The sequence below is a fragment of the Leuciscus leuciscus genome, assembly GCF_965113295.1.
Source record: "Leuciscus leuciscus genome assembly, chromosome: 12".
Lineage (NCBI taxonomy): Eukaryota > Metazoa > Chordata > Actinopteri > Cypriniformes > Leuciscidae > Leuciscus > Leuciscus leuciscus.
This window is the reverse complement of record NC_138736.1, coordinates 13575984-13603088: the sequence shown is the minus strand read 5'-3', so window position 1 is coordinate 13603088 and position 27105 is coordinate 13575984. Positions and strand designations below refer to the sequence as shown.

At 35.6% G+C, this 27105-nt stretch overlaps 2 protein-coding genes across 4 annotated transcripts; one reads left to right on the top strand and one right to left on the bottom strand.

Moving 5' to 3' along the window:
• Positions 1-84: 84 nt before the first annotated feature.
• Positions 85-10661, top strand: tmem268 (transmembrane protein 268). 3 transcript variants are annotated; one of them, XM_082186112.1, is made up of 11 exons: positions 85-175; positions 1869-1923; positions 2206-2295; positions 3110-3245; positions 5239-5333; positions 5431-5538; positions 7156-7314; positions 7451-7561; positions 8523-8612; positions 9128-9340; positions 10339-10661. In XM_082186112.1, exons 4-11 carry the CDS (start codon positions 3134-3136, stop codon positions 10501-10503), a joined length of 1053 nt encoding a protein of 350 aa, XP_082042238.1. In that variant the 5' UTR covers positions 85-175; positions 1869-1923; positions 2206-2295; positions 3110-3133; the 3' UTR covers positions 10504-10661. The 3 variants fall into 3 exon arrangements, with proteins under 3 accessions (XP_082042238.1, XP_082042239.1, XP_082042237.1); XM_082186113.1 differs by lacking the exon at positions 85-175 and adding an exon at positions 1485-1786 and having other exon boundaries at positions 3113-3245; XM_082186111.1 differs by lacking the exon at positions 85-175 and adding an exon at positions 1486-1786.
• A 5400-nt stretch (positions 10662-16061) lies between these two features.
• prrt1 (proline-rich transmembrane protein 1) lies at positions 16062-26252 on the bottom strand. Its single transcript, XM_082186114.1, has 4 exons — positions 25815-26252; positions 23846-24204; positions 22332-22523; positions 16062-19595 (listed from the first exon to the last, which is right to left on the bottom strand). The coding sequence occupies exons 1-4, from the start codon at positions 25831-25833 to the stop codon at positions 19419-19421; spliced, it is 747 nt and encodes a 248-aa protein (XP_082042240.1). The 5' UTR covers positions 25834-26252; the 3' UTR covers positions 16062-19418.
• Positions 26253-27105: the final 853 nt, after the last annotated feature.

Sequence of the window (27105 nt, the reverse complement as noted above, 5' to 3'; positions counted from 1 at the left end):
TTTACATAAGGGAAAATAGGACCGTGAGTATATTTTATTTGATTAAATTTGATCATTCAGTGCTATAACTTACATGTCTTTGGTTCATGTGGAGCTGAAAACCTATGATTTATTTGTATCATACTGCAGCAGCAGAGAGACCACCTCCGTTGACCATTACAGGATGAAACTTGGGGTAGGATGTTGATTGGCTGTCTGTACAATTATGATTTGCCCTAAGTAGCCGACATCTTGACCTGTTTAAAACTTAACAGCATGAAAAAACAGTTGATATTCTACCAATGTATGTGTGAGATATCTGAGGTCCTTGGGACTGTTTAAAGAACACATTGCTTTTAAATAATTTAAATAAATAAATAAATACATTTTTATAATGTCCCCCTGAATATTACTTCTACATTATTATTAAACAAAAATTCCATTTAATTATAAAGGATTTCTAATAGGAATATTATATTATAGCCTATTTCTTTTTATTTATCTATTTATCCCCTTGTGCATTGTTTGTTGTGCTACAAATTTTAATAATGTTTAATATATTATAGAATAATTATTTCATAACTTAATTTTACACACAGATGTAAACTCATTTACATTAGTACACCTGATTTGCTGTGCAAATTTAGATGCAATTTTTAACTAAGCCTGTTGATGGCATTAGTGTGCTGCCAACTTTTATTTTCATGTACAACCATTATAGATATACATGTTTCCTAAGATGTTTGAGATACATTTTTTATTTATTGCAATTTCTTTGTATTTTTGACAAATTTTAGGGATTTATTTCCAATTTGATTAAGTTATGAACTGAAATGGTGATCTGGGGAAAGTTGTCACACATTTTACTCCATTGAATATTTCCCAGGGAAGTTTATTTTCTGCCCTTAAATTACTGGCTGAAATAAATGAATGAATGAATGAATGAATGAATGAATGAATGAATGAATGAATAAATAAATAAATAAATAAATAAATAAATAAATAAATAAATAACTTAATTTAATTGTAATAGCCCCCTAATGGTGTAGTGTGGTATTTTTACACAACATGGGGTAAGTTGTCACAAAAGTAAAAATAGTGTTCACTTAAACAGTTATTACAAAAATATGATAATGTGTTCATTTTGCACAGTTCTGAACCAGGTGTATGAAACCATATAAAAGCACTGCTAGAGAACATTGCCAATGGAACTTTGACTCAAAACCTGTTTTGTTTGTTTTCTACAAACTCAATGACCAGCACCAGTTTTGGCAACAGTAAATACATGTGAAAACCACAACATCATTATGGCATGTATCTTTATTTCCTGGGCTCACTCTTATTCAAGCACAAGCGCACACATTTCAGCATCGGTCTGTGAAATTGTGTGTGCATTCCTGCAGTCATGTGTTCAGACTGAGCTGAGTCACAAGCCGAGAGAAAAAGAAATAACAGAAAATAGAGAGATAGAGGAAGAGCACAAGGGGGAGGGTTTAAAATCAGTTTTGCATTCGCATAAAGAGGAAGACACACTCACAGAGAGTGAAAGAGAAAGAGAGCTGTTAAAAGACTACAAGAGGAGCCTGATGGAAATATTAGGAAAAAGAACAAATTTATATGAAGAGCTAAATAAATGAGTTAAAAACATTGGGAGGAGCCTAATAAGAAAAAAGAACAAAGGTTGTGGCAACAGCAGGCGTGACTGAGAAGAAATAGAGGCAGACACAATGAAGAGATGGACCTGCTGTCACATGCACACTGTTCTTCAGCAGTAAAACGTGTTTGCTTTATTAGATAAGGAGCAAGGGTGAGTGAGAATGAGATGGAGGGATCATTTTCAGGGTAATCTCATGCTGTATAATATCTATTTGTCTTTGCGTTTTCCTCAGCTCGTAGGAGTCAGCTACAGTGGAGTCAGCTGTGAACGCTGTTGTGTGTTTACAGGTTTGTTGAAATTGCTGTAAAACCATCTTGATTTGTGTTCCCTAAGTCACAATGGTAAAACATTAACAGCTCTCTGAAGCAGTATCTCTTTAATGTAGGCTATGTAAAGGTTAATGTACATTGATGCATATTGTGTACATGCATAAAGACACTTCTTGCAGTCACTTACAATAACTTAAAAGGACATGTAGAATTTTGGTTAAGAAATGCTATCCGTTTTCTTTAACGTTGAGAAACCCTAACATCTTCTTTACTTTCTTGAATACGAAACTCTAAAAACAGAAGTCGACAGCAAGATTGGAGTTTCCTGTTCTTAAACAGGCAGTGCACTGTGCTAAAAGCATCGACTGAAACAAGCTGCCCTGACTAAAGGTTTGTCATCATGCTCTTTGTCATTTTTTGGCTTTTTATGAAGTTTGAACACTCCTTTTGAGTCTCCTTTCTGAGTGCAAGATCTCATTTGAATGACATAAACTATTTAGAATTATGAAACTACTGAATACGTTTACATAACAGTAAGCATAATGTAGCTTTTCTTATGTTACATTTCACGTTACATTATCTTGACCTTCATAAACATTATTAGTTTGTGGTGCTTGTGGAGGCAAGCATAACTATTATTACTGCAGATACTAAGAGTTACTTACTTTACTGTGAATAAAACCCCCAAAGATATGTCGGTACGGCATAAAAATTCACCTTATCTATTTAAGATCTTAATGTGAGCAGTTCAGCCATGCACAAGTTTAAGTTCAATTTGACTGCAATTGTTTCATCAAAATGTCATAGCTGGACCTTACAGTGAAACCGACAGACATCTCTCTGGTGACATAAGCAGGTCTTAAGTTCCTTAAGCGCTCATTTTAAATAGTTGGTCAAATTATACTTTTATACAATCTAAAATTGATGGTTCCATGAAGAAACTTTAACATCCATGAAAGCTTTCCTTTTCACAAAAGGTTCTTTATATTGGAAAAAAAAAAATCTTCATATTATTAAAATGTTCTTCACACTAAGTTATTTTAAGAACTGTTCACTGAAAGGTTCTTTGAGGAACCAAAAGTGGTTCTTTTGTAGCATCTCTGAAAACCCGTCCCCTTTTGGAACCTTTATTTTTAAGAGTGTTTGCAACTTAGATTCGGGTGCTGTGAGAAAGTGTTAATATTTTGGTGCACGGGTTTTCCAGCAGGTTCTGACAGTGACCGTCACCATGGAGGAGAGGGAGCGGCAGTATAATGGAGAGGAAAGAAGTGATGTTCAATCCCCCACAGGACAGTCAGCCATGGCAGGAGAGCGAAGCAGAACATCCACATGGAGGAATGGTACATATTGCCCTGTTTCTCTCTCTGCCTGTCCTCTTTCAGTATTAATAAAAAACAGCTAACTGAAATCATCAAACAGTGTGACTGCAGTGTTATTTTTAGGACACGATGGTGAGATGATTGGGTAACACTTTATTTTGCTAATCCCTTTTGAACATTCTACTGACTATAAGTAACTTTGCAACTACATGTCAACTTATTCTAACCGTAACCCATGATCCAGTCTACTAATACTCTACTAGCGCTCTAATGAGAGTTAGTAGACATGTAGGTGCAGAGGTGGACAGTTACGAAGTACATTTACTTCAGTAGTGTACTTCAGTACACTTTTTGAGTATCTGTACTTTGGCAAAATTGGTCTTTCCGTTTTGCTGTTTGTTAAAGCAGTATTGTTGTTGGACAGTTATACAGCTATGGTTGTGTAGCTGGGTTTTAAACCAGGTTGGATTTTTATAGACCACTTGATTTAAATGAATGGATACACATACAGTAGATGTGAACTTCTTTTGTTGGGGTGGTAGGAGCATTAAATAAAAAAAATTGATTTTTTTTTTCAATTCAGTTGTTTAATTTCTATAGGTTTTATAACATTCTAAAAGCTCTTAAAGGGATACTCCACTTTAAAATGAAAATTCTGTCATCATTTACTCACCCTCATGTTGTTTCAAACCTGTATGAATTTCTTTCTTCTGCTGAACAGAAAGGAAGATATTTAGAAGAATGTGAGTAACCAGACAGTTTTTGGTACCATTGACTTCCATAGTAGGAAAAAAATATACTATGGAAGTCAACGGTACCAAAAACCGTCTGGTTACTGACATTCTTCTAAATATCTTCCTTTCTGTTCAGCAGAAGAAAGAAATTCATACAGGTTTGAAACAACATGAGGGTGAGTAAATGATGACAGAATTTTCATTTTAAAGTGGAGTATCCCTTTAATTCCACAGATACTACTAACTGGTAGGTGTATTCACTAGGTTGCTTCAGAGGTATAAGGTACTGTAAGTATTACATACAACAATGCAACAATAATAAAGCAATGCATTGACATTTACTTTTTACTTTTGATACTTAAAGGTGCACTGTGCCATTTTTATCTAGTGGTGAGGTTGCGAATTGCAACCAACAGAAGTTACGGTGGCCGACAGGAAAATATGTCGTCGTCTGAGACAGCAGAGAATAGCCAGTTAAGCAATGAGGTTTCTTTACAAAGATAAATTAAGAAAATAGGTTTACTTAATTATTCAGTAAATCGATGTTATTTCATTGTGTCAGTGTTTTGTTCGCTGACTTTAGCTAGCTTCCTTGCACGAAGAACAACATAACGAAACGCGTTTGTCCGTTTAGGGCCACTGTAGAAACATGTCGGCGCATTTCAATGTAAGGGGACCCGCGGTGTATGTAGATAGAAATGGCTCATTCTAAGCCAGGTAATAAAAAACATAACGGTTCATTACGGTCTTTATACACCACTGAAAACATAGTTATGTATATGATATTGCATTTTCTGTCAACAGATCCTCCTAAATATTACACAATTTACACACCTTTAAGTACTTTTAAAAACGAGTACTTCTGTACTTTTACTTAAGTAAAAATCGGTCTTTACAACTTTTACTTGTAACGGAGTAATATTTGACCAGTAGTGTACTTTCACTCAAGTAAGGAAGTTGTGTACTTTGTCCACCTCTGTGTTGTTGGTGCAACGTTACTTCAACAGAATGTGTTAAGGGGACAATCAAAATAAAATTAAACCAATGCTTGTAATGCTCAAATGACTCATGACATATCATACTGTAGATTTTTCTGTAAGACCACAGGAATTAGAAATATGTTTTCATCCTTTAAATAGGCATTACTTTTATTTTCAATTCTTAATAGGTCATTTAAATCCAGCGCAAATTCTCCCTGACAAAAAGAGACACTGGAGTATTAAAGACTGGATTTCAGATTTAAACTGTTTAATTGACCTCACTGGATGTCTTTCTGTCAGGTCAGTGTGTGGCATCTGTGTCCACTTCCTCTTGGCTGACTCCCACGTTTGACTTTTCACACTGCAGGACTCTTTTGGAAACCAATGGCTTTCAGGTTAGTACATTTCCAGCATGGTAAAAATAATAATATTTATATGCATTTCTAAATGAACTTATTTCTATATTGTATTTTGATGTTAAATCTATTCCAGATTCCAGCAGAAGATTTTGAGGGGCCACTTCATTTAGCGCTAGACCATCCGTCCGTCAAACGATACCTGCTTTTCAACTCACATATTTTTAATTTCATCCTGGCACCAGTAAGAAATCCCTTTCTAAATCACTGCAGTTCACACACATTCCACCACTGAGCAAAGTCAACAGGACAATATGGGTAAAACTCACAGAACCTGTTAAGTACAGGCCCGGTTCATATTTCACTCCAAAATCAAAAGAAAAACAGTGTTACACTTTATTTTAAGGTGTTTAGGTGTTACAGTGTAATTATGCATTTAAGTACTGAGTAATAATAATTAACTACATGTACTTACTAGGGTTAGGGTTTGAGGTTGCACTTTATTTTACAATATGTACTTACAGTGTACTGGGCAATACAGGGGTGAAGGTTAGGTTTAGGGGTTGGTTCAATGTTAGTTATTACCTAATTATTGCTATTACTATAATAAGTAGCCTACATAGTATGGGGAACAGGACTTTAAAATAAAGTGCTACTGGGTTTGATTTAGGGTTAGTTGCATGTAATTATGCATAATTTATAGTTAGCCTATTACTACAGTAACTACACTGTAAAATAGGGTTACCAAACAATGTTATTAGAAATGAAGATATATTAAATAAACTACATTTAAATAGCAATCTGTAAATGTTTCTTGAATTGTTAAGCATCATCACTGCAGTATTGTATTGTCACACTCACACCAAGAACATAAAGATAACTATATTAGCGTCCACACCAACATATGTTACTGTTCTGTTTTTATAAGCGTGCTGCAGTTTTGTCATTTGGATTCTGATTGGCTATCAATAGCCGCTTTTCCATCGTCGGGCAGAACGGAATGTCAAGGAACGGTTCCAGTTGGGTTTCCACTTGAGCCTGGCACGGCATGGCACGATTGCAAACCGTTCTCGGCACGGTTGTCTTGACGATTCAGAATTGGTAACTTGTCTGTTGCCCGGCTACCAGTTTCTCTGTAGCTCTCTAAGTGCACTATTTCTACGACATAAACCACAAATTAATAATAAAATTAATATATCTGATCATCCTCCATAACACGGTCGCTATACATCTCATATCGTCTGTAAACTCTGACGCTTTTGTATTACATTCCAAAGAGAAACGTTCAGCCTGACGGTGGAAAAGCGGCTAATGTTTTATCGTTCACAGTTATAGATGTGATGTGGACTTCCCTAAGATTAGAATGAATATTGAAACTTTAGCGCAATACAGTAGTTTTAGTTATTTATTGTCCTATGTGTGAATAGGCCTTTACAGTAGGCCTATTTCCTTTACTGTAATACATAATTACTGTTTTCTAATAATATCAGTCTAAGAATCATCAATGAAAATTAAAGTAGCCTAATACTAATTACTAAAAAAGCAAAATGTCCAGATTCTTTATCGTAATGGAAAATAAGATTAGATTTCTTTAAGCAAACTTATATTTCTTACATTTTTGTATCTTTTTATTTGTATTTTTTGGATGAAATGTTACTTGGATATGTCATCATGTGACCCCCCCCTAAAAATAGTACATTTTGGATTCAGAAATCATGTTTTTCACAAGCTTATCATTTACCTGATCACCTTTCACTGTTTTCCACAATTACAAATCAGCAAAGAGATGAAATAACCAGGCAGGAATTTAGGAAACTTAAAGGAAATACAGGACTGTTTTGCTGTCATGTGTCTGTTGCAGTTGCTGTATCTGGTGCTGTGGTGTGCTGTGTACTCGACCCTTCACATGTACCTTGAAGGCAGCACAGCGAACTTCTGGGTACTCTGTCTGTGTGTCAGTCTGTTGTCCATAATCCTCACCGCCGCCATCATCTTCATCTTCCACTACAGCAACAAAGAGGTGGGCAGTCACATGACAGATCAGGGTCTGATGACATCACTCTCTCTTTCTTGTTAGGTCTAATTCAGTCTTTTTTGAGAATAAACCTGTATTCCTTTTTAATGCATATTAACAGGTGTTTGTGTATCTGTTGCAGATCAACATGAACACAGATGTGCGTTTGGTGGGGGTTAATGAGCACATGGTCAAGAACGGGCTGCTGTTGGGGGTGGCCGACTGGGTGCATAAATGCAGAGGAAAACTGCAGGTAATGGATAATCAGTTCCTCTTACCTTCCACAATAAAACTTTAATTGTCTCCCAACTCGAAAAGTCAAAGTTTAAAGACAATTCTGATGATCATTCTGACAAGACTTGCAGGCAGCATGAGCCTATACAGTAAACACGCATTATAATAAGAACAGGAACAGTGTTGATTGTGCAGTGTACTTTGTACACATTGTGTGCTGTGTGGCAGCATGGGAAATTTAAAGCATTAAACGGAAGTTGTGACCTTCTGGCTTATTGTGACACAGTGTGAAATGGCTTCTCTGTGAAATGTCCATCGGTAATTGATTGGATCATTGGATCCTTGGTTTGCTATCGATGTGATGTCGTGTGATTGACAGGTTGTCCCGCCCTCATGTCAGTAAACGCATCATCAGAGAAGAGTTTTTGCTGTAAGTGGGAAGGGAAGTTACAGAACAAGGAAATTCATACAAGTTTGGAATGACATGAGGGTGTAAATGATGACAGAATTTTCATTTTTGAGTGAACTAAACCTTTAAAATACAATAATAGAATCAACTCCACAACTACCAGCATCCTTTGCTCTTGATTTTCTCGCACTAGTTTTTTGTTTGGAAGTAAAAAAGAAAGAAAAAAGAAATTCACTTCAAATGAACACTTCCATTATGTTTTGACCAAAATTATGTAAATGCATATTACATTGTTATTACAATGTTTGAATTTATAAGCAAGATTTTCTTTGGCAGAAATTGGTTATTAATAGTTAACTTTTTACTGGTATGAGAGTAAAAGAGACTTTAAGCTGTACTATTTAATCAGATCAAATAAAAATGTTTAATCAGATAACTGAACTGAATACCTTCCTGGGTTGCATCTTTATCTTGTTTATTTCCTTCTGTAGTCTATGTGATGGAACTGATAAGGTTTAATGAACAAACTTGTTTAACTGCTGCTTTGCTTGATCCTTCTTTCTTTCTCCAGCTCTTCTGTGTATACTGGGACTTGTCCCCGTGTCTGAATTGTCTGGTGGAAGCACTGGATGACATGAGTTTTGTCAGGGATCAAGTACAGGTTGGTTTGCTTTTGTTCATTGATTTGTTATTATGTTGATGCTTCTTGGCCCTACAGAAAGTAATCAATACAAAAAAATAATGTTTTGTAATTCAAATATAATGGTAGATCAAACAATTGTAGAGTAAAGATTCAATTGAAATGCTGCAGGATACATATCCACACTGTAAAAATGATATGATCAATAAGTAATAAAAACATATGTTTTTACATTGCTTTAACTCATCAAAACTGTTTTTTATAAGTTATACAAGATTACAAGACACAAGAAGTCAGTTGAAATTACTTTAACATCCAAGTTTATTGTACTTCAACAGTTTATGGTTTGTTTAGTCTAACTCTGATAGGAACAAGGGAATTATGAGAGAACAGGGTTATTATAGAACTTAAACTATTAAAACATTTTTGTAACTAGACACTAAATAAATGTTACCCAAAATAAGATATACAATTTGTAAACATATTTTATTTGATCAAATAAGTGAATCTCACAAAGTTCCCATTTTACCCTACAGAACAAACTCAAGAAAAGAATGTCCCACCTAGTTCTAGTGACTGAGGTCGCGACCCTGGATCCTGAGGATGGATTACAGGACGAGGAGGTTCCAGAGGAAGAGCGCCCCCTGCTGGTGGAGGGACGAGAGAGAAGTTCATCAACCAGTCAACGGGAGGACTCTAAACTCACAAAACACTTCAGCTTGAAGCCTGACGCCACTCTCTCAAATCAGGTGAAAATAAGTATAATTAATATGAATAATATACTGTATGAATCAGTCAATGTCATTATATTCTTACCAGTGGCAGTTTGAGAGGGAATTAGGCAGAAAATGGAAATTGATCAAACCTGCTCAACTCACATTTTTACAATAGAAGATTATAGTATGTTTACCATTTTAAAAATAGATATAGAAAATCATATATCGGTAACACTTTACAATAAGGTCTCATTTGTTAACATTAGTTAATGTATTAACTAACATTAACTAACCATAAGCAAAACATTTGTTACGGTATTCATTAATCTTTGATAATATTAGTTAATACAAATCCAGCTGTTCATTGTTTGTTCATGTTAGTTCACAGTGCATTCATTAATGTTAACAAATACAACTTTTAATTTTAATAATGTATTAGTAAATGCTGAAATTAACATTCACTAAGATAAATAAATGCTGTAGAAGTGCAATTCATTGTCAGTTCATGTTAACTAAAGTAGTTAACTGATATTAACTAATGAAACCTTCCTGTAAAGTGTTACCCATATATCTATATATTATATATCATATGCGTCCATGTAAGGAGGCACAATAATCTTTCTAATCACCAACCCAGCAATTGTCAGTATAGGAAAATTAATGGAACAAATCATGCAGGTCACCTGCAGTTTGAGAGACTCTCTTAAAATGTATTTGATTATTATTGGTTATTTCTAAGAAAAAATTCCATCATTTGCATAACCATTTTGGTCAATTTATGCATCATCGGATAAATATAAGACTCCTCTCTCATTCCTGCAGTGATTCAAACTCACCTAAGATATGATTAAAAATACATCCTTATTCATTATTCTCACAAGTAAAAGTGTGGTTAAGTTGCCTTAGTATTAATTAGAATGGTATTATATTTAGAATAAGCTTCTCTTGCCTCCTCTGATGGATCACCATTGAGTATTACGTTGAATCTACAACAATTAAAGTAAAAAAATATGTGTAATGGTTTTCTTCAGGATATTGCTTACCATCTCCTGATGACCTACGGTGCACTTTATGTCAGACTGCTAGTCTCAAACAAGCTTCCTGCTCCTTCCCGGCGGCCTTCAGCTGCAGGGAAAAATCATTCCACATCATCTCTGTGTTTGTGTGAGTATGTGGAGTTAAAGGTCCTGCAGTAGATGGAACATGACAATCAAATCTTGCATTAAAAAGTATTAGTCATCTTCTGTGGGATGATTATTTTGCTGTCAATTATGATATAGCCACAGACTGTTCTTGCTGCTCTTGAAACTGTTATGATTTCATCTGTGAATCGAAATATATATTTGTTTCCTGACTTATTGTGGGTCTCTATGTGATTCCATATGCTCATCAGGTGTGAAAGGATGAAGTAAGAATTTATTCCTTTCTCTTCCATGTTAAGTTTTTGTATTAACCAGCCAAACTGATAAGCCATCGCACTGGTACAAAATGTTGTACCACATAGTTTTGTATTTTTTATTACTGACTTGTGGTTCTTTATAAGATTCTGATTATCACTGTCACAACCGGATGCAAAGGAACAAGCGATAAAAGCTTTCTCCTCCACGTTCATCAACATGGATTTTGAAAAATTTCATGCGGGGGTCCTGATCACCCTGTCTGGGTTTATTCTGCGATAACAACCAGCTGGATGCACATTATCCCGCTTATTACACAGCTACTTTGCCACATAAGTAAATAATTTGACTCAAAATATTTCATTAGCTCTTTTTAACGCAAAGCTTCCGCGAAGAAGGCAGTTGCTAGCAAGCTATGCGCAAACTATACAAACATTTAAGGGATTCAGTACAGTCATACCACTTATTACACAGTATTTTACCACATCAGTAATTATGGGGATAAGAGATATTGATTTGAGATGAAAATGTTTCAAAATCGTACATGTTTATTATCTTATAATCCATTACAGTGTACAAAACAATCGTCGCAAAATGGCAACAGCAGCGTTTGTATGAAACAAGAGAGAGTGAGTCTGTGGTACCGGATGACATAATTAAATAACTGTACACAAAATATTGATTTGAGTTTTAATATTTTATTATATTACCAAACGCAAAACTTCCACGAGGAAGTTCTAGCAAGTGTAAAGCACCGTCTTCAGTAACCCGAATGAGCCTGGTTGTTATCAGGGGATAACATGCCGCTGGATGGCTCGATTGACCAATCAGAATCAAGTATTCCACAGAACATTAGTTAACTACATTATTTAACATAAACCAACAATGGAAAAATACTTAATCTCAGCTAATGTTAATTTCAACATTCACTAATACAATAATAAAATAATTAAAATTGAATGGGCTTGAGCTAACATGAATGAACAGTTTTATTTTTTTAACTAACGTTAAAAAATAGTAATAAATACTGTAACAAATGTATTGCTCATTGTTAATGCACTAACTATAATGTTAACTAATGGAACGTTATTGTAAAGTGTTACCATTGTATCAATTGATTGGATAGTGAAAAGTGCCTCTTTAAGTAGTTGGAGGGGTGGGGCTAGAAATAAGAGGAATTGATGATGTCAAGTCACATAGGAAAGTTATTACAATCTGATAAAAATTACAATGACAAAATTATTATTATTTGTATTAAAGTAAATAGGGTCAGTTTTGATTTCATGTTTATTTTTATCTGAGATTTGCCAAAACCTGTTTTATGTTAAACATGAAATATGCTGTGATTTTGCAGCATTTTCTCTTTCAGTGTAGACTTGTCACTGAAAACTTGTCATGCCTAGTTAGGGCACTGAGTAAAGTGCAGGTCTTACATAAGTCTCTGGTGAGGGGAGGACAGTGCAGTGAGAGCAGAGAGGAGAGCCGCTGTGGAAGAGATAGGAAATGACAGTAATGGTGTCAACATGAATCAACCAGCGAGTCAGTGAATCTACACTGCACAGCTCAAAGCTTGGCACAAGTACTACATGAGTATGCAATCCTAACCAACAGAGCACAGAGCAGCACTGCACCGTGAGGGACGTGTACATCAGATGTAGTTGTCCAAGAGAGGTTGTTAATCAGCCTTGATGGAACTGTGGAGGTGATTTGTGGGTGAGTACACGGACGCAGTATGGGTGACACAAACACACGCTGTGAGGGTCAGAGAAGAAGAGGCAAAACTGTGTGGCGGAAGACGGCAGGCCTGCGGTGTTAAATGATTACTGAAACGATGGGTATCTTTGGGAGGCTAAACGACCATCTGTGGTCCTACCGACACAGTCTGGCCTGCTTCCTTCTAACTTGATTCATCTCTCTTCTCTCCCACCTCTTTCCATTTTGGATGAATCTCATGAAACCTGTCAAGATATGAATCCAGGTCATATTTCACCCCAAAATCAAAAGAAGGACTTACAAATTAAGAAGCCTATTTTTAGGCAGTGTTATTTAGTATTATATATATGCTATTGTAATATTTATTTATACTTTAAATTAGTTTTAGTTTTTTTAGTTTTAGTTTTAATTTTATTTTATTAATTTTATTTTATTAATTTTGTTATGTACTTTTCTATTTAGGTTTAATGTATTTTTATTTCAGTTTTACTTTTAGTACTTCAACTTAACTTATTTATTTCAGTTAGTTGCTAATGTAACCTTTATAATTTTCGTTTAAGTTTGTCATTTATCTTATTAGCTTTATTTAAATTAATGAAAAATGATTTTTAACTGTTTTAGTTAACAATAACAACACTGTTTTAAAACCATTAATAATAATGATTAAAAAAATGTTTTAGACATAATTAATTAGATAAATGTATTAGCATCTTTATCCATTCGAATATCTAATGAGAATCACCTTTGAGAATAATGGTAAAAACTACATAAAAACCTCCTTTTGGTCCTAGATTCTCAGCTAACCAATGTTTAACTGTCATAAATATGTCCTGTCATGTTCAATGAATCAACAGCAGCTCCAGTAAAAGTAACATGTTTTGATCCAAACATGACAACAACAAGAGCTAGTTTTTTTGTTTGTTTTTTTACGTGGAGCGGGTCACCTCATGGGAGCTGCCATTTTGAGATCACATGACCAACCGAATACTACTCCCTTTTTTCCCCTGCTATTTCACTAATGGAATAAATGAATCCTGAATAAATGAATCATGGCTGACTGCAAAAAGTACATTTGGCATTGGTAACTGAAAACTTTTGATTTTAAATTGTGCATACACACCATCAGGTGTCAGTATATACCCAGGACGACTGCCATATCGGTCAGTGCTGCATACAAATATTGAGTAAAGCTTAAATTAAGTGAAATATGAGTTGGATATGTTTTCATTTAGCACTTATCTGATCCCTCTCTTGCCCTTTCATTTCTATTATATTATTCTATAATATTTTCTATCCTGTGCAGCCAGGCACAATCATGCTGATGCTTTCTGATAGCTATCTTCACTCCCTCACTTTGATGGCCGAGCATCATATTGAATTTGATCCACAGAATGACAGATGCCCCCCCACAGATTGAGAAGAGCTGCAGCCCCTGGGCAATTATTGTACACCACATCCACAATGGATACAATATGTAAATGAGAGCATTTTATGAGGCACTGGCGCCCTCCTATCAGTTTATCAGTTGTGTGATGTGGAGTTATACTGCAGCTCCAGTGACACAAGGGAAAAAGATTCAGAGATAGAGAGAAAAAACAGGGCAACTATAAATAGCACCTCTGAGACAAAGAGAAAGGCCAAACACGAGAGAGAGAGGGAGAGAAAACGCTACACAATCGATTCTTGCACAACCAGGTATTCCTCTTTAATTCAAATCACTGGATTCATACACTGCAAATCAATGATTGGTCTCATTAAAGAGCAAATCTCACACACACACACAAAAAAACATGTCTGGGTCACAATTCACACCCATATTCAATGGACAAAAAAAAAAAAAAACTTTTTTTTGCATAAAGAAAATGAAGCACGATTTAAGGAATATTGAGGTTTTTTTGCATTGCAAGTTTTGCCAAAATTCTGAGGAATGCACATTATTTTCAATGGTGATTCTCGTTAGATTTGCATCTCGGCCAGAATTTGTTTTTACTTTTTGTAATTGATTTTTTTTACAGTGATGGGGGAAATGTGTAACTGGCATCAACGTAATGCAAAAAAATTATAATGGTCCTAAATAAGCTTCATTCTATTTATGAGAATTATAATATCATATTTTATTCTGTTGACTTGAGGAGAAATATGACCAGGACATGTTTTTGACAGAATTCGTGAGATTCACAGAAGAATAAACCTCTAGAAGCACACAAATACAAGGTTGCGGCTATTTAAGCTTGAGGCTATTTTGAATAAACCGTCTGCCAAATTTACAAGCTTAGAGAAACGGTGTGCAGTAACTATTGGAAATCAGATTTCAGTGGCCATGTTTATAACAATAAAGCATTAGCTTTATATCACAACAGTGTGAAAAAGCATATTGCTGGTCTAATTATAAACAGGAGCTAGTTTCACATCAACTGTACAGTGTTTGCACAACTTTAAAACACCAAAATAAAATGTTTTGGACAAGCTTGTCTTATTAACAGACAGGATTTCTATTGAAACTATGCTCTCTCTTAGTTAGAAAATGAGGGCCATATTTTTTAGACATATAGCCCATATAAACATGACCATATGCAATCACACCTCTAACAGGTATAAACGATACATCTGAAGTCATTCAACAAACAGTTCAGCAAAACACTTGCAGTGCTGCAAGGCATTTGTTCAAAAATAGATCAGAAAGATATTAGAAATCGATTAAAGAGAGCAGGAAAAGAAAGATATGATGCAGTTCAAATTACACAAGCAACAAAAAAACAAAAACAAAAATCTTAAAATTGAGTGGCATGGTAGAAGAGGGCAGAAAGTGCTCAAAATGGATGCAAAAGATGATTTTCTTCCGTCTTTCCTAATTAATCATGGGACACATTCATTTATCAAAATTGGCTGTTCTCTTTCTTGTATTTCACTGAGACAATAAGCAATTTTTACTCTCGTCACAACTGTCAAGCCTGCAAATGTAGAAATTATTTATACACAAATGAAAAGATCATACACTGAATCAATCCACAAAAAATTATAATAATACTTTTACTGTCACCCTGTTCAAAACCTTTATGAATTTTCTCCCCCATGGAATACAACAGGAGAAATTGAGCAGATCCAGGCTGCAGGGATGACATCTTTTTTTTGTAGGCCAACCCGGAAGTTAGCATTACACTGGTTCCTTCGACAAAAACCCAATAGGATTTTCCCATTGGCCTTTGGATTATTGCAGAAAATAAGGTCTTTGACTAACAAAAGTTGATGATTCTTACACGTTCTGTTCATCATGATAATCTTCACAAAATGAACACCACTTTTATAAAGTTTGAAGTGTAAATACAATCTGCAGAAGTCAAAAGCCAAATAAATGAACTAAACCACAGTCGCATGACTTCAACGTCACCATCACCAAGCTTCCGACAACTCTTTCAGTCTTTGTATGAAAACATTTCTCTGAAAGTTTGAGTTGTAATAGTTTGCAAGAGCGCGGTTATAAATACAACGAGGCTGTGAAAGCGGACTAGTGAGTAAATGAGTTTACCTGTTCAGTTGAATATCCCCGACAACCTCTGTGGTCCCATTTAGACACTTGTTGGCAACCGCCTTTTACAAGACAAGTAAAAGCTATAAAAATCACAAGAGGGGGTTACTGACGTATTTTATATCATAGAATAAAACATGAAAATATCTTGAGCTTGTGTTCACCACAGACCTTATTTCAAGCAGTTAACAAAAAAACCATTGACTTCGGGAAGATGGAACCGGAAGTGTTAAAATGCAACTCGTTTCTGGGTTTGGCCTGTCATCCCTGCACCACTCTATTACAGCAAATGTGGACTGGGGATATCAAGCTCCAAAAAAAAGAAAATTTGACTTATTCCCAAAATGTTAGTTATATGGGTAATTTGAGTTATTTGTCAGTTTTGGCGCTCAGCAGCCCCATTCTCTTTCATTATGGAAAGAACAGAATAAACATTTAGCTAGATTTTCCTTTTATCCTCCATGGAAGAAAGAAAGTCATACAGGTTTTTGGAACAACATGAGGGTATGTTGTAAATGATGACAGGATTTTCATTTTGGGGGTTTTCTTGTTTGAAAATAAAGAGTTTGACAGATCACAAAGTCAGTCAGTGAATGGCACGAATGGATGCATTTTGAAAGCAGTAAGAGATAAATTCACATATTAGAGTCTTACAAATCTAAAACATTGCATCCATGTTTCAGTATAATATTATGTAGGAACACTCTAGGATTGTTTGATTCTTTTTGTTCAACCAAACCATTGTGCTAAATGTGTTTATCTAACAAACTACAGCTAACTGACAGCAGCATGTGAGGAGTTTCAATGAGGTCAGAATTGAAGCAAGTTACACTTTCATCTACAAAGAAGTGAGACAAACTAGCTACTTGCTTACTGAGCATAAAAGTGCATATTACCACATGCTTCTTTAAAATATGCCAGCTGAGCAATCATCTGTGATGATTGACTGTTATCTAGGAAAGATAACTAAATATTTCAGCACAACAGTTAGACCTATGATTACATATTTCAATAAATACAGAATTATCAGTTTAATACACAAATTAATAATTTAGTGTTTAAACAATAAATAATACACTGGATCACAACAGAGAAATGTCATGTCTTCCCTCAATGAAGAGCCAGTTTACAAAAGTAAGTAATGAAGCAATCATTTCACCCTATAATACATTCTTTCAACATCTCTGAACTGGATTTCTTTAAGAACGGTTTGCAACAAGACACTTGGGAACACTTAGGCCCGAGGCATACGCTACGCAAGTACATGAACGCAAATACTTTTAGCTATTTTCACATGTCGCTGCACTGCGAAATATGTCAGCAATTCAAATTATACATATTGCATTCTCCATGTTGCCACAAGAGGAGCTATACATGAGCATAAACTGTCTTTTTCTTCGTCAATTTATCAGTTTGAAGAAAATCCTGCTGAGCCAGTTTATTAAAGTTAGTTAGGGCTACCACAATAACACCACATGCGGTAAAACTATTGTCAAAGTTGCAGTGTGTCAATTTTGTGCCACTAGCTGCAATAAAACAGGTACTCTCGACAATCGGTTAGTCATGCCCCCAAACTCACACTATTGGTTAAGCCAATGTTGCTATTTAGGTATTCTAAAACGAACAGACTGCATTTCCATTTTGTGCCACTAGTAGAGCAAAAAAATTTACCTTGCAGCTTTAAATAGCGATGCAAATTGCAACGACCAAAAAAATGTGGCCTAAACAGGAATAAATAGAATTTTTGGTTACGGCCAAAATAGTTTTGGAGGGCTGAAATCATTGACTGAAAATGAACAGACTGCATTTCCATTTTGTGCCACTAGTAGCGCAAAAATGTAACATTGCAGCTTTAAATAGCGATGCAAATTTCAACAACCAAAAAAATTTGACCTAAACAGCAATTCATATAATTTTTGGTTACGGCCAAAATAGTTTTGGAGGGCTGAAATCATTGACTGAAACATTTAAAGCTTTTCAGATGAAGTGTTTTGACTGTGTCAGTGTCTATTTTGTGCACACGATGTGGAAAATCTACAACAGGTAACAGTGTAGACACATTTCACCATGACCAGAAATGATGCTAGAGTAGCAACATGTAATATGAGTAACAATTACCTAAGTTTAATTGCCCAAACTTTGACCGGATTGCGTTATTTAGCTAAATTCAAACTTTAATTTCTGTTTAGGTGTTTCGGTGCATCACTAGCTTTAAATATGTACAACAGAACTGCATGCTGCCATGTGTTAGCCAAGCCTTCGCATCTGTGTTTGTGTACTGCGTAGAGTATATTTCTGGCCTTAGGTTTAAGAAAAGAAACCACTGAGTGAACAATACTGATATACACTCTTCTGAACTACACCATAGAAGTTCCTTTGGGTAAATTAAATCTGAAATTCTAGTTCTATTATATTGGAACTTATTTCCAATAATCAAGTAGTCTTTTTGGATTTAAATTTCAATACTTAGGGCCAGATTTACTAAACAGGGCAAATTAGTGTGAGATCGCAATTCCAAAAAAGCGCAGATGGGAGTGAAAAGTTCTGAGCGTGATCTACTGACGACGCGCAAATTAAAGAGGACAGATGCAGCCGGATCATTTCCATAATGACCAACACAATCTACCAAGAAGAGCGCAAATTAGCATCTGGTTTAAGACATCCTTTTATGGGGGGCGTTAAATAATGGCGCAAATACCAGTAAATTGACTAGCGCAAACCTTAGTAAATCACCTTGCATGATTCATTTAAATACTCTCCTCCCATAAATTTTGCTTCTTAAAAGGGAAACTTCTGCAAATGCATATGCAATAAGGTCAGCTGCAAAAATAACCCTGTCCACACCTTTTCAGCGCTAATTTTTCCCTGCATGTCTTTAGTAAATCTTGACAGTAGTTTTTTAACGCCAAAAGAGGGTTTGCGCTGGCGCAAGCTGTTAGTAAATCTGGTCCTTAGTGTATAGAAAACACAATTTATCCACATTTTCAGTGACTAAATTAGTCAGTTCAACCTTAAAAGTAATATATTATCTTTCTTTTTAAACAGATAAATGGCACAAATGAAAGACGGAATGTTTTGAATGTCAAAAAACACAATTAATAATACCAAAATTATCAAAACACATCTGTCCTGACTCAAGTCTTCAGTACACTATATTTTTAAACTACTGATCTAACACAGGCTTTTGTTTAGGAGAAGCAGGAAGTGTTCAGGTAGGTTAATGTGAGTGTGAGCACGCTTACAACATGGTAGACGTTTTGTGTTTCCCATGCTCTGATTTACCATACCGCTGATCTCTCTTGTAACTAATACATGGGCGAATGGCTGTAATGTCGTATTTTTGACTGCAGATTAGGATGTGGTGGCTTGAGAAGTCAGAACTGTGCTGTGTGAGAGAAAAAGCAGAATACCGACTGGAATGTTGGCCAGGGGTCTGTAGGGCAGGTTGGGGGGGTGCGTCCCTGCGCTGCGGTCTCTAGGGCTCCCAGTCGTCATCATGATGCTGAGAGGCGATGATGACCACAACGGTGAGTATGGTGCACAGCACGATGGAGGCGATTCCCACCGCCAGACTGATGAAGGAGAAGTTACGTGCCTCGCGTGAAGCAATCTCTGCCGTAACCATGTCGCCCCGAGCAACAGCAGTACGCACCTAAACAAATAAAATAAAAAACTTATTTAGTAGATATCTAGATTAAATAGATAAAAGACCTGTTCGTAGCAAGTCTGAAATTAATTTAAGTTGTTTGATGCCAGAAAAGGTAACATTTTTATATTAATGTGTCCTTGTTACACGTTACATGTATTTACTATAGTAATAACTATAAATTAGGCATAATTACATGCAACTAACCCTTATACAAACCCTAATCCTACCCTAGCCCTATAGTTAGTACGTGTAGTTAATTAATATTACTCAGTACTTGTATATAGATATTAGGGTTAGTGGAATAAGTTGACATGTATTTGCAAAATTACTTATAGTCAGCAGAATGTCTGTTGAAGGACCAGAGGTGGACGAAGTACACAACTTCCTTACTTGAGTGAAAGTACAGATACTACTGGTCAAATATTACTCCGTTACAAGTAAAAGTTGTAAAGACCTATTTTTACTTAAGTAAAAGTACAGAAGTACTCGTTTTTAAAAATACTTAAGTATCAAAAGTAAAAAGTAAATGTCAATGCATTGTTTTATTATTGTTGCATTGTTGTATGTAAAGTACCGTATGCCTCTGAATCTATGCCTGCATACCTACCCTCATATCAATAACACATTTATTTCTAGAACACAGTTCCAGTAGTGGGATTGAATGTGAGATTGAATAAGTGCACTCAATAACGTCCACAATGGTTTCGGACACCCAAATGGCTGTTCCCTCAAATATTGCCCTATTTAAAGTTTTTTGGCTTTTAGTATGAATATGTTCGCCTTACTGTTATCTATAAGCTAGTGTGCAAAAAAGTGACAAAATTCTCATTTAGAAAACCAAACCCAACGTTGAAAATGAAAATCAGGTTTATGTCAGAATCCAATGTCAGATTGACGTTGATCTCCAACGTTGGACAGACGTTGTATTGTGGTTGAAAATGAAAATCGGGTTGACGTCAGAAACCAACATCAGTCGGGTTCTGACGTCAACCCTACTTTTATTTTCAATCAATATCCAACGTCAATCTGACGTCGGGTTCTGATGTCAATCAGATGCAGGGTTCTGACGTAAAACCGACTTTCATTTCCAACCAAAATGCAACCCCTGCAACCAAAATCATCCACTGACTGATGTTACTTTCTACTCAAGGACCTTGACAAAATTGTAGTGGAGTAAAAAGTACGATATTTGTCTTTCAAATGTAGTGAAGTTAAAGTAAAAAGTTTCCAGAAAAAATAATACTCAAGTAAAGTACAGATACTCAAAAAGTGTACTTAAGTACAGTACTCAAGTAAATGTACTTTGTTACTGTCCACCTCTGTGAAGGACCATCAAAATAAAGTGTTAGCAGATGTTAAAGGGAATAAGAAATCAAATTTTCCTTGAGTTTTTGACATATAAGAGGTCATCGTACTATAAGAACATCCTGTAAGTAAACTGAAACCTTCCTTGTCAGTCCTAGGCAGCTTGGACTGCTTTTATTGTAACCAAGCCCAGTGTACGACTCGTTGTGAAATGTGCTTATCTAATAGATAGGTGAAAGACCGCCTCTGCAGAAGAAAATCAACACATACCTCATCATTGCAACTTTGACCCCGCCCACTGGCGTGTTAGTGAGATAAGAGAGAATAAACATGCAGGATCCCTCCATTAAAATAGAATTACCTTGAAAAGGATCCTACCGAATGTGGTCATTTATTTTCAACAATGTTATTGTCTCAGTTGAGCATTATTTTTAGGCTATTTGTATTTGGTCCATTTCACTGGATTATTTGGTAAATCAGTCGCAATTTCGGCACAGGCTTTGCAAACAGACTTTACGATATGGACTAGATAATATTGTCACAACATGCAAGTAACTGTGTTAATTCTAATGCCTGATATGTGACCAGTGATTTCTGATATGTAATGATTCATGTACAGTCAGATCTTCTTTGTCTATGTGTCAATAAATCAAACCAGTGGCTAAATGGTCAACTTCACATTGTTTCTCGGAGTAGGATGAAAATAATCTGTTATTTAAACTATTAAATTATACATAGAAAGCAATCAAAGAACGCTCCCTTTACAATCGCTGGAACTGTCAATCAAACAGTGACTCTCGCCAAAACTTCCATTATAACAAAGTCCCTTTTATCTATAGTATTTGGTTATAATCAAAAAATCTCTTATTTACATTGTTTGCTCTGTTAGTTATGATGAAAGCTTTCTTGAGAGTGCAGAAATCGAGTTGCCATGACGAGATCACTGCATTCATGTGCTCAACATGTCTGTGATCGGCTACAATGCTCATTGCAACCTTTAATGCCACAATCTAAATGCCATAGATCTAAATATACTTTTGTGCTAAAGGTTTCCGATAGAGTTCCACAGGTAATACTAGTTATTTCATATGCAAAGATGTTAGCCAATCACAGCAGTGGGCCTTTTATTTCTAAATGATGACAACTTTTGATGTAAAAACCATACTAACATTATAAGTTGCACCCCAGGAAACATTATAAAACATTAAAACAATGCAGTTCATGACCCCTTCTAGCAGACAATACTAATACTCTAATGACTGGTAGTTGACATGTAGTTAACTACCATGCATTTTATTAGTTAAGCAGTGAGTTATGCCATTGTATGGGAAACGCACCCTTGCTTAGTTGCATCTTGCTTGTGTGAACAGCCAACGCAAAACAGAAATGATGTGTTGCCTTACTGTCGTCTGAGCTCTGTCCGGGCTCATTTACCTGCACAGCTTTGATGATGGCGATTATTCCTGTGGGCCAGAAGCAGCAGACAGTGGTGAGGACAGCAATGGGCAGATAGTCGTGAGGAGGACGACGAGACTCCATCAGAGCGATGCCATTTGGCATATGCATGGCCATCTGGCCGGGAGCAACACCTGGATGAGGTGCACCGTTAGGCATGTAAGGCTGTGCCTGAGAAGAGGAAACAGACAGAAAAGGCCAATTCAGGTTACTGAAACTGGTGCACAGTTGAGGTGCATAATTTCTATATTTTCTGATTCAGAAAAAGATCTGATCTCACAGACACTTTGTAGGTCATGCAGGGTTCATCCAGTGGCAGGTGGATTGAAATAATAAAAAAAAATTATTGGACCTTGAATATTTTTACTCTATGACAATAGAACTGTGTTGAAATGAGCTGAAATAGGGCTGCAAAATCACACATGGTGTGCAAAAGGCTGAAATAATTTTTTTGCATAATTACCAATATTTTTGGGGACAGTTTTTAGAATTTCACAAGATTAATCAACTAAACATAAATATTAGAATTATAAATGTACTATTGTAGTGTAAAATATGTAACATTTAGTGTAAAATTATTATAATTATAATATCTTTTATTATTTTTACAATACAATTGTATTATTACAACAGTAATATATTTCTGTCTTATTTTTTTATTATCACGTTTTTATTATTAACGTTTTGAAGTTCAAAACACAATCGCAATATATGACAGTTTATTCACAATATAATTATTTGGCCAATTTGCAAATTGCCTAAGCTGAAATACTTTATTTGAAGCTAAAATAAGACTCAAATAAGTAACATAATCAAAGTTCACTTGTTCTAAAATTCATACAGCAATGTAGACATTTTTATATATTTGCTGTAATCTAGCGAAATCCCTTTGTGGTAATACTATATTATTTTACATACACTATATTATACTATATTACATTTTAAAAATGTACTCATATTGGCAGACAAATGATATTGTCCTGATATATCTTGCATCTTATCTCTGCTGATTTTGAATTGAATTTTTACTGCAAAGATTCAAATCACATTTCACAGTATCACAATATTTTATATAAAGATCCAGCTTATGACTATAAAAATAATGCAATTTTTTTTTATAAATTGCTCAGAAATCTAAATCCACATTACTGATATATTCTTTTTCTTCTGTATTGTGATGTACATCTAAGTGTAACGGATTATCAAAAAAGTACAAATGCAGGAGGGGGACTTGGTGTTCTCTATTTTAAGATGTGGGTTTTGCTAAAAGTGGTGATGAACGTGAGCTTGCAGGGGTTTAACTGGACTTAACGATTGGAAGAGTATGATTGGCATACGTCACCAGAAAGATGTCTGTCTTTTCACCAGAAGATTGAGTAATGACATTTTGATTAAACACTATGATTCTGAGGTCAAAAATCTTGCCTGCATTTAGATCGCAATTTTCATTTCATGCCGAATCAAAATACCTTATGAGATGAATCCTCACTCACCCCTGTTCCTATGGGATAGACGGGCACGTAGGCCGTGCATGGCTGCAGTTGTAGGGGGTATCCTGTATGTAAATAGCCCACGGGAGGATGAGGGACGGTGCCTACTGGTCCGTGCGTCTGCACCGGGTATCCGTTTGGAGCTCCCTGGGGCCCGAGGGTGCCGCAGTGGAACTGGGTTTCCTGCAGGTAACCCTCTGATCCAGGAGGGGGAGGGGGAGGGGGGTAATTCGGCTGCTGGCCACAGCCAGGTGGAGGTGGATGTGGGGGCATGTTGGGGTCCTGGTTGGGGAGGTAGGGAGGTGGAGCCATCTGCATCATCGGCTGAGACATGGCCTGCCTCCCTGCTGCCTCCTCCAATCCTGAGCCATGACAGATTGACAGTCATACAACACAAATAAAGAGTGTCAGACAGTTATTTATAAGAGTAATTCTACGTGTGACATAAATTTAAGTCATATAGTCTCTTTGGATTAAATAACCTGCTAAATGACTTAATGTAAAATTTAAATTTGTATATGAAATCATCCAAACCAAACCAGCCAGCCACGAGGTGAATCTCAACATTACAAACTTTGATTTGAAGCAAAAAAGTATATTTATATATAATTTTGGAAAGACAAAGGTACTGCACTTAAAGGCTTTAATGAGGGAAAAAAACTACAATCCCATGAAGCATTGTGAATGACATATTAAGATATGAATTAAATAATAAGATTTTTACTTTCTGCTGCCAACTGATGCATGCTTTAATTATTTATACTTTGAAATTTCAATAAACTATTCCTCAACTTGGATTCAACCTGGAATATTCCTTTACAGTAAGATTTAATGAGATTTACACCAGCTTGTTTCACCCAAGAGAGTTTATCTCAGTGTGTGTGTGTTTCTATGCGCGACTAAACTAAATCATTATGTAATCCACAATGCCAGCAGCATATACTGTATAGTTCAGGATGGTATAGGGGGATTTCAGGCACTGCAATTCATATTTAATTAGTTGGAAGAGAGAAAAAAAAAAATGTACAAGGATACATATTTAATACATCATTTTCTGAGCATATTTAAATAACGTTGTCTGTGCCCCCCTTACTGTCCAACATTTTACAGATTAAGCATATAAAACAATTAATACGAATCATTAATATAATTTCATTCTTTGTCTAAATGGGTTGGCAAGAGGTGAGACGGATGTACAGCTTTATTAGCTATGACAGTGATTCAATACCCTGAAATTATCATTTTTATTGCAAGAAAGATTATTGATAATCCAAAAGATTTCTATATCTAAACCACATCTGCGAAATTTTACAAAATCACGTCAGTTTTAAGCGAATTTAAGGGCCCTACATCTCACAGCACGGTGAATCACGGACCCAAGGGACCTGCTGACTGAAATAGGGCCCTACAGCCTCATGCAACACCCTTTAACCACACTTACTTTGTGCCTATTCTCTAATTTGATTAAACTCAACACTGCCTATATTTGTATGTAGGCTATATGTTCAACACGACATTATACAGCAGCGAACAGCTAACAGACACAACGGCTGTGTTTCAAATATCGAGCTGCCTATTCAGACAGCATTTATCGGGATCATCCACTAGGTTTAAATAACTGGGTTGATTCGACATTTGATGTCAGAATGTTATAATAACGCTCAGCACATTATTATAATGGGCAAAACTGCAGCACGCAACAAAAGACATTAGGCGCTTTTGATGCTTATGTAGGCAGCTCACTGGGATTTGACACACGGTCTGAATATATATGTATATATGCTATATATAATAATAATTAACAGAAAAAAAAATAGCATACTATTCATGAATGGTAATTTAATAGCGCTTTAATATGGCATAGTCTCGCACTCATTTTTATAAATAGCCTTGATTTAAATCAGTATTCCAGCTGCATGAATTTTATTTAGTAAGCTGCGATGTGACCAAATACACAAAATAGACATTTTACCGTGTTTTTCCGACGACATCGTGTTTATTTGTCCGTTTCGACGATGTTCAGTTTGTCCCTCCAGTAATAAAAACCCAAATCCAACCAGTAGGCTACTCTCTTTATGTCAGATCACAACAGGCGATGCTGATGATGTCTTTCCAGGCTAATTATAATGCATCTTCAGATGATAGCTAATACTGATGTATGCAGTGTAAAGGCTGGGTTATCTGGGTGTAAAAGCCTCTGAATGTCTGTTGCTGTTTCCCACGGTCACACTGCAACATCCAGAGCATCAGCAGCAGCAGAAAAACAGGTTTCAACTAACGCATCTAGTTACACTGTATTAACCGGAGCGTCTTAAAGAGACAGCAGCAGAACCACACAACACCATCCATGCCGCACACATCACATGTAAATATACTTGACTTCAAGAAAACTAAAACTAATAAAGTGCATTTAAAACAGATGTTAAAAAAAGGGGGGAAAAAGAGAGAAAAAAAGAACGCTTTTCGAATAATATTGTTACCATGGTAACAGTTTCCACCAAACTACCATAATACAAATTTTTACAATAAATCTGTGGTATCTTGGCATTAGCTACCACTGACATTAAAATAATACAATCGCACATTTTTTTAAAGGAGATCCCATATTAATTTATGATGGTTTTACCATAGAATAATAAGGCTTGTTGGATTAAATTGAGCTTCAGAGTTAAAATAAATCTAAAAACCAACATTTTTACATTTTCTGAAATTTAGTACTAGACTAATAAAAAACTCTTTTATTTTGTATTGAAAGTTAAGCTATATTGATTGCTACAGTCACAATGGAGATTTATTTGTGAAATATTCATAATGGCTCTATCATAAACAGTTAATGTATTGGAAGCAGAATAATACAGAAGTTGATGTAAAATTCTTGAGATAATTTGAAATTCAAAAAGTATTCACATATTGAGGATTTGGAGGACCACATGTAAAAGTTTAAGAATCAGTCATTGAAAATACTCATCTGAATATTGGTGTATAAATCTTAAATCCATAGAAATGTACAAATCTTAAATGTCTATGGTGGTAACATCCCTGATTCATCTTAAAACTAATCATGATTTTTTGTACAATTTAGAATGATAAAAGGTGGATGCAGAGGGAGCTAAATGTAGAGCATCAAATATATAGAGAAAGGTCCTGCATGCCAAAAGTAAAATAAAAATAAAAATCAGACCAAATCTCAGAATAGCAAAAATGTACAGATAGCGACACAAACATAAAAGAAAACAGAGCAGTAATTTTTAAAATGACCACAA

Excerpts from the sequence above, each read along its gene's own strand:
- prrt1 (XM_082186114.1), bottom strand. Across the intron at positions 22,524-23,845 it reads TCTATCCCATAGGAACAGGG|GCACAGCCTTACATGCCTAA; the intron begins GTGAGTGAGGAT and ends TCCTCTTCTCAG. Across the intron at positions 19,596-22,331 it reads CCATCATCAAAGCTGTGCAG|GTGCGTACTGCTGTTGCTCG; the intron begins GTAAATGAGCCC and ends TTATTTGTTTAG.
- tmem268 (XM_082186112.1), top strand. The coding sequence starts at position 3,134 with ATGGAGGAGAGGGAGCGGCAGTATAATGGAGAGGAAAGAAGTGATGTT. Across the intron at positions 5,539-7,155 it reads TTAATTTCATCCTGGCACCA|TTGCTGTATCTGGTGCTGTG; the intron begins GTAAGAAATCCC and ends TGTCTGTTGCAG. Across the intron at positions 9,341-10,338 it reads ACGCCACTCTCTCAAATCAG|GATATTGCTTACCATCTCCT; the intron begins GTGAAAATAAGT and ends GGTTTTCTTCAG.